The sequence below is a fragment of the Oncorhynchus masou genome, chromosome 24, assembly GCF_036934945.1.
Source record: "Oncorhynchus masou masou isolate Uvic2021 chromosome 24, UVic_Omas_1.1, whole genome shotgun sequence".
Lineage (NCBI taxonomy): Eukaryota > Metazoa > Chordata > Actinopteri > Salmoniformes > Salmonidae > Oncorhynchus > Oncorhynchus masou.
The window spans coordinates 4,860,939-4,871,929 of NC_088235.1; the positions used below are offsets into that span (position 1 = coordinate 4,860,939).

Here is a 10,991-nt window from a genome sequence, read left to right on the forward strand (position 1 = left end):
TTGTCAGCGATGATATCTCCCCGGACTAGATTTCCCAGAGGTCGGGTTGTCTTTATTGATTTAGCCTTATTGCAGTTACCAGCTGATTATGTATCGATGACCTTATACCTGAACCTCACTGTTCCAACAAAGCATGTCTGGCAAATTAACTTTGGTAAATATGTGGACAACCCCGATGAACTGAACATTGACTCATGGCTGATAAGATGCTCCTCTCGTCTGATTGGTTCTCTCACAGTGGTTTTTAATGACCAATTATATGAAGACGGAGTCCATTAAAGGATGTTTGTTACAATATGCGTCTGTTGGAGTCCACTCGAAAAAAAAAGGATGTGTGCTACGCTTCTGTCTGTGTGTCCGTTATCTCAGCAGAGGACGGTTCTAACTCTCCGTCTGCTGATGACGATGATGCTGATGATGAAGATGAACATTATTCAAAAACCAAGAGGAACAAGTGAGTGTCAAAGTCCCCCCCCCCCATCTTAACCATACTCATAGTTTAAAATTACAATGATACTTCTCTACAGAATAACAATCTCATTTTGAAGTATTTTTTTGTAAAAAAATAATAAAAAAATAAACAATATGTACTGTACAAATACCACTGTACAGTACAGTACCCTAGTTTAGACCAAAGCCTTTTGGGCCCTGGTCAAGAGGGGATCACTATCTAGGGAATAGGGTTTTCATTTGAGATGCATCCTAGAACTGATTGTATGTTTCTGTCCTCCTCAGACTGGAGGAACCTGCGGATGGTAATGAGGACCTGAGAGAGAGGGCAGGCGCAGAGACATGTGACTCCCCCCCCCATCGGACTGTTCTACCCTTAGGGCTCCGCATCACACACTTCAGGGACATGCTCCTTGAAAGAGGGGTAAAGGCATATTGAACGGAATACAAAAATCAAATGCACTTAGGCTGCGTTTAGACAGGCAGCCCGAATTCTGATATTTATTTTCCACTGATTGGTCTTTTGACCAATCACGTCAGAGGTTTTTCAGAAGTGATCTGATTGGTCAAAAGATCAATTGGTGAGAAGAAAAAAAATGCACGATTTGGGCTGCCTCTCTAAATGCAGACGGACCTAGATTCTAACAGTTTTCCATGAGGAAGGAATTTAAATATACTTTTCAAGGTGGCAATATGGGGACTCAAATCCCTGGATTGCAACTAATCATCAAGAGACACAGGGACCAGCAACTGGAAAGGCAGCAAAAAACACAAAATGATGGAGAGACCTACATCATGTAGCAGGTTGGATGAATGATGGAAAGACCTACATCATGTAGCAGGTTGGATGAATGATGGAAAGACCTACATCATGTAACAGGTTGGATGAATGATGGAAAGACCTACATTATGTAACAGGTTGGGTGAATGATGGAGAGACCTACATCATGTAGCAGGTTGGATGAATGATGGAAAGACCTACATCATGTAACAGGTTGGATGAATGATGGAAAGACCTACATTATGTAACAGGTTGGGTGAATGATGGAAAGACCTACATCATGTAACAGGTTGGATGAATGATGAAGAGACCTACATCATGTAGCAGGTTGGATGAATGATGGAGAGACCTACATCATGTAACAGGTTGGGTGAATGATGGAAAGACCTACATCACGTAACAGGTTGGGTGAATGATGGAAAGACCTACATCATGTAACAGGTTGGGTGAATGATGAAAGACCTACATCATGTAACAGGTTGGATGAATGATGGAAAGACCTACATCATGTAACAGGTTGGGTGAATCATGGAAATATCTACATCATGTAACAGGTTGAATGTACTGAATGTTTTCTTAAACATGTTTTCTCTTCTCTTCAGGTTTCAGCGTTTTCCACATGGGAGAAAGAACTGCACAAGATCGTGTTTGATCCACGGTATCTTCTGCTAAACTCCGCAGAGGAGAGGAAACAGGTGAACTCTGTTGGTTGTCCTCCTTTTATTGGTATTGATTGATCTATCGGTTGGTCATGATTGGTTAAATGGTCATGATTGATTTATTGGTTGGTCATAATTGGTTAATTGGTCATGATTGATTTATTGGTTGGTCATAATTGGTTAATTGGTCATGATTGATTTATCTGTTGGTCATAATTGGTTAATTGGTCATCATTATTTATTGGTTGGTCATAATTGGTTAATTGGTCATTATTGATTTATTGGTTGGTCATAATTGGTTAATTGGTCATGATTGGTTTATTTCTTTCACCATTAGTTAATCATTTGCTATGATTAAGTAATTACTAATGATTGATAAATTGGTCATGATTGACAGATTGTGAATGAGGTTGACTCAGAAATTACCAATCCAATTTACCTTTAACGTACAAGACAGCATGGACATTAGGGGTGTGCCTCGAAGTAAGACAATACGAACAGCTAACGGGCAAGTGTCCTGATACGATTATGATCCGAGTATGTTTTGTAATTATCCATGACCCCCCAAAAAACGTAGGATGGTAGTGCGCATCCTTCAATCAAGTGCAAGGTGCTATGTCGTCTAAATAAGTCAATTGGCTAATTTGCTTGTCTGTAAAGAGAAGGAGGGTGGAATGTATGTTGATCCTGCCTTCTGATTGGATAGAGGGAAGCTGTGTTTCTCTGTCTACTGCTTCGCTTCATAATTTCAGCCAATCACTTCTCTTCCTCCCATGTTTGGGTCTGATCGTTTTAGATTGCTGCTGCCTCCTGTTTGTCTGCTACTGTGAAAAATCACAATGGCGAGGACATTTGCTAGCTAGCAAGCTATCAATGTGCATAATATATAGCAAGCTATCAATGTGCATAATATATAGCAAGCTATCAATGTGCATGATATATAGCAAGCCATCAATGTGCATAATATATAGCAAGCCATCAATGTGCATAATATATAGCAAGCTATCAATGTGCATAATATATAGCAAGCCATCAATGTGCATAATATATAGCAAGCCATCAATGTGCATAATATATAGCAAGCCATCAATGTGCATAATATATAGCAAGCTATCAATGTGCATAATATATAGCAAGCTATCAATGTGCATGATATATAGCAAGCCATCAATGTGCATAATATATAGCAAGCCATCAATGTGCATAATATATAGCAAGCCATCAATGTGCATAATATATAGAAAGCTATCAATGTGCATAATATATAGCAAGCTATCAATGTGCATAATATATAGCAAGCCATCAATGTGCATAATATATAGCAAGCTATCAATGTGCATAATATATAGCAAGCTATCAATGTGCATAATATATAGCAAGCTATCAATGTGCATAATATATAGCAACCTATCAATGTGCATAATTTATAGCAAGCTATCAATGTGCATAATATATAGCAAGCTATCAATGTGCATAATATATAGCAAGCTATCAATGTGCATAATATATAGCAAGCTATCAATGTGCATAATATATAGCAAGCTATCAATGTGCATAATATATAGCAAGCTACCAATGTGCATAATATATAGCAACCTATCAATGTGCATGATATATAGCAAGCCATCAATGTGCATAATATATAGCAAGCCATCAATGTGCATAATATATAGCAAGCCATCAATGTGCATAATATATAGCAAGCTATCAATGTGCATAATATATAGCAAGCTATCACTGTGCATATTACATAGCAAGCTATCAATGTGCATAATATCTAGCAAACTATCAATGTGAATAATATATAGCAAGCCATCAATGTGCATAAGATCTAACAAGCTATCAATGTGCATAATATCTAACAAGCCATCAATGTGCATAATATCTATCAAGCTATCAATGTGCATAATATATAGCAAGCTATCACTGTGCATATTACATAGCAAGCTATCAATGTGCATAATATCTAGCAAACTATCAATGTGAATAATATATAGCAAGCCATCAATGTGCATAATATCTAACAATCTATCAATGTGCATAATATATAGCAAGCTATCAATGTGCATAATATATAGCAAGCTATCAATGTGCATAATATATAGCAAGCTATCAATGTGCATAATATATAGCAACCTATCAATGTGCATGATATATAGCAAGCCATCAATGTGCATAATATATAGCAAGCCATCAATGTGCATAATATATAGCAAGCCATCAATGTGCATAATATATAGCAAGCTATCAATGTGCATAATATATAGCAAGCTATCACTGTGCATATTACATAGCAAGCTATCAATGTGCATAATATCTAGCAAACTATCAATGTGAATAATATATAGCAAGCCATCAATGTGCATAATATCTAACAAGCTATCAATGTGCATAATATCTAACAAGCTATCAATGTGCATAATATCTATCAAGCTATCAATGTGCATAATATATAGCAAGCTATCAATGTGCATAATATCTAACACGCTATCAATGTGCATAATATCTAACAAACTATCAATGTGCATAATATATAGCAAGCTATCAATGTGCATAATATCTAACAAGCTATCAATGTGCATAATATATAGCAAGCTTTAGGATGAATTGTTGAAGTTTTTTGTCATGTTGCATTTTACCTTTAATTAACTAGGCAAGTCAGTTTATAAGAACACATTCTTATTTACTATGACAGCCTCGGAACAGTGGGGTTGTTCATGGGCAGAATGACAGATTTTTAGCTTGTCAACTTGGGGATTTGATCTTGCAACCTCTTGGTTACTAGGTCAACGCTCTAACCACTAGGATACCTGACGCATTGCCTTATGTACATAGACATGGAACACTGGTCACTTTAATAATGTTTACATACTGTTGAACCCATTTCATATGTATATACTGTATTCTAGTCAAGTCCATCCTATTCAACTATTGCTGTACATATAGTATCCTTTCCAAGTATACTTCAGATATACAGCATGTTATATCCACATACTGTCCCTAATGTCTATATATATATACACACACACACACACACACACACACTCCGGACTCTGACATTGCTTGTACTAATATTTATATATTTCTTAATTCCATTATTTTACTTTTATATGTCTGTGTATTGTTGTGAATTATTAGATATTACTGCAATGTTGGAGCTAGAAATGCAGGCATTTCGCTGCACCCGCAATAACATCTGAAAAGATGTGTATGCGACCAATAGGATTTGGTTGATCCTGTCAGGGAACGTGAGAGAAGTTAAGTCGACAGTAAAGAGGAAACAGCCGTCGTCTTTGTCTTGAAAATGATCTTCAAAGTCCTTTTTCTCGTGCCAATCATGACTGTGTTCCTCATCTCCAGGTGTTTGAGCAGTTTGTCAAAGTGAGGATGAAGGAAGAACACAAGGAGAAACAGAGCAAACTGCTGCAAGCAAAAGACCAGTATAGAAAACTTCTAGAGGAGTCAAAAATCACATCCAGGTAAAACCTGAAGCTAACTGTGTAATAGATTTTGCAAGTACAGTAGGGGACTTAACTATTCAACTAAGCTTCATAATAGCTTCATACAAAATAGCTTCATACTAAAAGTTTGGACTCACCTACTCGTTGGTTTTTCTTTATTTGCACTATTTTCTACATTGTGGAATAATAGTGAAGACGTCACAACTATGAAATAGCACATATGGAATCATGTACACTGTAGTAACCAAATGAAAATATATTTTATATTTTAAATTCTTCAAAGGAGACACCCGTTGACTTGATGACAGCTTTGCACACTCTTGGAATTCTCTCAACCAGCTTCACCTGGAATTCTTTTCCAACCTTCTTGAAGGAGTTTCCACATATGCTGAGCACTTGTTGACTGCTTTTCATTCACTCTGCGGCCCAACTCATCCCAAAACCATCTCAATTGGGTTTTGGTTGGGGGATTGTGAAGGCCAGGTCACCTGATGCAGCATTCCATCACTCTCCTTGGTCAAATAGCCCTTACGTAGACTGGAGGTGTGTTGGGTCATTGTCCTGGAAAACAAATGATTGTCCCACTAAGCTCAAACCAGATGGGATGGCGTATCGCTGCAGAATGTTGTGGTAGCCATGCTGGTTAAGTGTGCCTTGAATTCTAAATAAATCACTGAGAGTGTCACCAGCAAAGCACCCCCACACCATCACACCTCCTCTTCCATGCTTTATGGTGGGATCCACACATGCGGCGATCATCCGTTCACCTACTCAGCGTCTCACAAAGACAAGGTGAACAGATTTCCACCGGTCTAATGTCCATTGCCAAGAGTGTGCAAAGCTGTTATCAAGGCAAAGGGTGACTATGTTGAAGAATCTCAAATCTCAAATATATTTTGATTTGTTTAACACTTTTTGGTTACTACATGATTCCATATGTGTTATTTCATAGTTTTGATGTCTTCACTATTATTCTACAATGTAGAAAATAGTAAAACAAAATAAAGGAAATCCCTTGAATGAGTAGGTGTGTCCAAACCTTTGACTGGTCCTGTTTATAATCCAATATTAACTTGTAACAACTTCATATCCCAACACTAGTTAAATCAAACCTGTATAGATGAGCAATGCATTACGAATGGTTTTTACATCAAGCTAAAGAAAACAAATAACAACGCTAAATTCACAACTTTGATCAAGTTAGTCTGAGAAGAGTAAAATATTAAGTGTCGACTTCGGGTACGAGGAAAAGGGATTTTTTTTCTTCCTCAAGACTATATAATTTAAAACTGAAATAAGCTGCTGGATCAGAGGATTTGTTAATCAAAGAAAAAACAAGATTGCTTGTTGTCAGCGTATTGTAGCTTGTCATTTAGCTTTCCCCTTTAATCAACCACAGTGACGATGACAAAAGAGTGTTCTATCTTCATGACCTTACTTCTTCTACACCTGACTACCTCTCTCTTTATGTGATGACTGCTGTAACCCCGCGGACAGAGTTCTCTGTATTCTATGGCTTCATTTAACTTTTCATAACTCTTGCTTATTCCTTTTCATAACTGTTGTTAATAACTGATTATATATTTTAAAAAACAAACAATTTCAGAGCTTCTCTAAAATATTAACTACAGTTATGCATGTTTGCGTGTGTCAAAACCACAATTGTCTAACAATTTCAAAAATTATAAAACCGAGTAGCTCTAGTCTTTACTACATTTAAACCTGTGAAGACATCCCTCCCTCCCTCCCTCCCTCCCCTCCCTCCCTCCCTCCCTCCCTCCCTCCCTCCCTCCCTCCTCCCTCCCTCCCTCCTCCCTCCTCCCTCCCTCCCTCCCTCCCTCCCTCCCTCCCTCCCTCCCTCCCTCCCTCCCTCCCAAACCTTTCTCTAGGATGATCTCTTCTTTTCTCTATTTCCAGGTCAACTTTCAAAGACTTTTCTGTTAAGTACGGCCGTGACCAGCGCTTCAAGCAAGTGCTGAAGAAGAAAGACCAAGAGCACTTCTTCAACCAATTCATTAATGGGTTAAAGAAGAGAGATAAAGAGAACCGCATGAGGCTGAGGAAGATGAGATGAGGAGGTATGAGGCTGAGGAGGATGAGATGAGGAGGTATGAGGCTGAGGAAGATGAGATGAGGAGGTATGAGGCTGAGGAAGATGAGATGAGGAGGTATGAGGCTGAGGAAGATGAGATGAGGAGGTATGAGGCTGAGGAAGATGAGATGAGGAGGTATGAGGCTGAGGAAGAGGAGATGAGGAGGTATGAGGCTGAGGAAGATGAGATGAGGAGGTATGAGGCTGAGGAAGATGAGATGTGGAGGTATGAGGCTGAGGAAGATGAGATGAGGAGGTATGAGACTGAGGAGGATGAGATGAGGAGGCATGAGGCTGAGGAAGATGAGAAGAGGAGGTATGAGACTGAGGAAGATGAGATGAGGAGGATGAGAAGAGGAGGTATGTGACTGAGGAAGATGAGAAGAGGAGGTATGAGGCTGAGGAAGAGGAGATGAGGAGGCATGAGGCTGAGGAAGATGAGAAGAGGAGGTATGAGACTGAGGAAGATGAGATGAGGAGGATGAGAAGAGGAGGTATGTGACTGAGGAAGATGAGAAGAGGAGGTATGAGGCTGAGGAAGAGGAGATGAGGAGGATGAGGCTGAGGAAGATGAGATGAGGAGGTATGAGGCTGAGGAGGATGAGATGAGGAGGTATGAGGCTGAGGAAGATGAGATGAGGAGGTATGAGGCTGAGGAAGATGAGATGAGGAGGTATGAGGCTGAGGAAGAGGAGATGAGGAGGTATGAGGCTGAGGAAGATGAGATGAGGAGGTATGAGGCTGAGGAGGATGAGATGAGGAGGTATGAGGCTGAGGAGGATGAGATGAGGAGGTATGAGGCTGAGGAAGAGGAGATGGGGAGGTATGAGGCTGAAGAAGAGGAGATGAGGAGGTATGAGGCTGAGGAAGATGAGATGAGGAGGTATGAGGCTGAGGAGGATGAGATGAGGAGGTATGAGGCTGAGGAAGAGGAGATGGGGAGGTATGAGGCTGAGGAAGAGGAGATGAGGAAGATGAGATGAGGAGGATGAGATGAGGAGGTATGAGGCTGAGGAAGATGTGATGAGGAGGTATGAGGCTGAGGAAGAGGAGATGAGGAGGATGAGGCTGAGGAAGAGGAGATGAGGAGGTATGAGGCTGAGGAAGAGGAGATGAGGAGGATGAGGCTGAGGAAGAGGAGATGAGGAGGTATGAGGCTGAGGAAGATGAGATGAGGAGGATGAGGCTGAGGAAGAGGAGATGAGGAGGTATGAGGCTGAAGAAGAGGAGATGAGGAGGTATGAGGCTGAGGAAGATGAGATGAGGAGGTATGTGACTGAGGAAGATGAGATGAGGAGGTATGAGGCTGAGGAAGATGAGATGAGGAGGTATGAGGCTGAGGAAGAGGAGATGAGGAGGTATGAGGCTGAGGAAGATGAGATGAGGAGGTATGAGGCTGAGGAAGATGAGATGAGATGAGGAGGTATGAGGCTGAGGAAGAGGAGATGAGGAGGCATGAGGCTGAGGAAGAGGAGATGAGGAGGTATGAGGCTGAGGAAGATGAGATGAGGAGGTATGTGACTGAGGAAGATGAGATGAGGAGGTATGAGGCTGAGGAAGATGAGATGAGGAGGTATGAGGCTGAGGAAGAGGAGATGAGGAGGTATGAGGCTGAGGAAGATGAGATGAGGAGGTATGAGGCTGAGGAAGATGAGATGAGGAGGTATGAGGCTGAGGAAGATGAGATGAGATGAGGAGGTATGAGGCTGAGGAAGATGAGATGAGGAGGTATGAGGCTGAGGAAGATGAGATTGTGAGGTATGAGACTGAGGAGGATGAGATGAGTAGGTATGAGAATGAGGAAAATGAGATGAGGAGGATGAGGCTGAGGAAGATGAGATGAGGAGGCATGAGGCTGAGGAAGATGAGATTGTGAGGTATGAGACTGAGGAGGATGAGATGAGTAGGTATGAGAATGAGGAAAATGAGATGAGGAGGATGAGGCTGAGGAAGATGAGATGAGGAGGATGAGAAGAGGATGTATGAGGCTGAGGAAGATGAGATGAGGAGGTATGAGGCTGAGTAAGAGGAGATGAGGAGGTATGAGGCTGAGGAAGATGAGATGAGGAGGTATGAGGCTGAGGAAGATGAGATGAGGAGGTATGAGGCTGAGGAAGAGGAGATGAGGAGGTATGAGGCTGAGGAAGATGAGATGAGGAGGTATGAGGCTGAGGAAGATGAGATGAGGAGGTATGAGGCTGAGGAAGATGAGATGAGGAGGCATGAGGCTGAGGAAGATGAGATGAGGAGGTATGAGGCTGAGGAAGAGGAGATGAGGAGGTATGAGGCTGAGGAAGATGAGATGAGGAAGATGAGATGAGGAGGTATGAGACTGAGGAAGAGGAGATGAGGAGGTATGAGGCTGAGGAGGATGAGAAGAGGAGGTATGAGGCTGAGGAAGATGAGAAGAGGAGGTATGAGGCTGAGGAAGAGGAGATGAGGAGGTATGAGGCTGAGGAAGAGGAGATGAGGAGGCATGAGGCTGAGGAAGATGAGATGAGGAGGTATGAGGCTGAGGAAGATGAGATGAGGAGGTATGAGGCTGAGGAAGATGAGATGAGGAGGTATGAGGAAGATGAGATGAGGAGGTATGAGGCTGAGGAAGATGAGATGAGGAGGTATGAGGCTGAGGAAGATGAGATGAGGAGGTATGAGGCTGAGGAAGATGTGATGAGGAGGTATGAGGCTGAGGAAGATGAGATGAGGAGGTATGAGGCTGAGGAAGATGAGATGAGGAGGTATGAGGCTGAGGAAGATGAGATGAGGAGGTATGAGGCTGAGGAAGATGAGATGAGGAGGTATGAGGCTGAGGAAGATGTGATGAGGAGGTATGAGGCTGAGGAAGATGAGATGGGGAGGTATGAGGCTGAGGAGGATGAGAAGAGGAGGTATGAGGCTGAGGAAGATGAGAAGAGGAGGTATGAGGCTGAGGAAGATGAGATGCGGAGGTATGAGGCTGAGGAAGATGAGATGAGGAGGCATGAGGCTGAGGAAGATGAGAAGAGGAGGTATGAGACTGAGGAGGATGAGATGAGGAGGATGAGAAGAGGAGGTATGAGGCTGAGGAAGATGAGATGAGGAGGCATGAGGCTGAGGAAGATGAGAAGAGGAGGTATGAGGCTGAGGAAGATGAGATGCGGAGGTATGAGGCTGAGGAAGATGAGATGAGGAGGCATGAGGCTGAGGAAGATGAGATGCGGAGGTATGAGGCTGAGGAAGATGAGAAGAGGAGGTATGAGACTGAGGAAGATGAGAAGAGGAGGTATGAGACTGAGGAAGATGAGATGAGGAGGTATGTGACTGAGGAAGATGAGAAGAGGAGGTATGAGGCTGAGGAAGATGAGAAGAGGAGGTATGAGGATGAGGAAGATGAGATGAGGAGGATGAGAAGAGGAGGTATGAGGCTGAGGAAGATGAGATGAGGAGGCGTCAGGCTGTGAAATAGGCCTCTCAGAATACAGAATACCGTGAATGGATAGATAGAGCTGTCTGATAAATGAGACGGCAGTTTCATGGGGAACATAAAGAAACAAAGGAACCGGATCCCT

At 42.0% G+C, this 10,991-nt stretch overlaps 1 protein-coding gene across 1 annotated transcript in view; it reads left to right on the top strand.

Moving 5' to 3' along the window:
* The window catches only part of LOC135513369 (transcription elongation regulator 1-like protein), a 131,458-nt gene extending 124,033 nt beyond the window's left edge, over positions 1-7,425 (top strand). Inside the window, exons 6-10 of the mRNA XM_064936295.1 lie at positions 370-454; positions 736-874; positions 1,834-1,926; positions 5,251-5,369; positions 7,269-7,425. Of these exons, the coding sequence (XP_064792367.1) occupies positions 370-454; positions 736-874; positions 1,834-1,926; positions 5,251-5,369; positions 7,269-7,425 (593 nt within the window). The remainder of the gene's footprint in view (positions 1-369; positions 455-735; positions 875-1,833; positions 1,927-5,250; positions 5,370-7,268) is intronic.
* Positions 7,426-10,991: the final 3,566 nt, after the last annotated feature.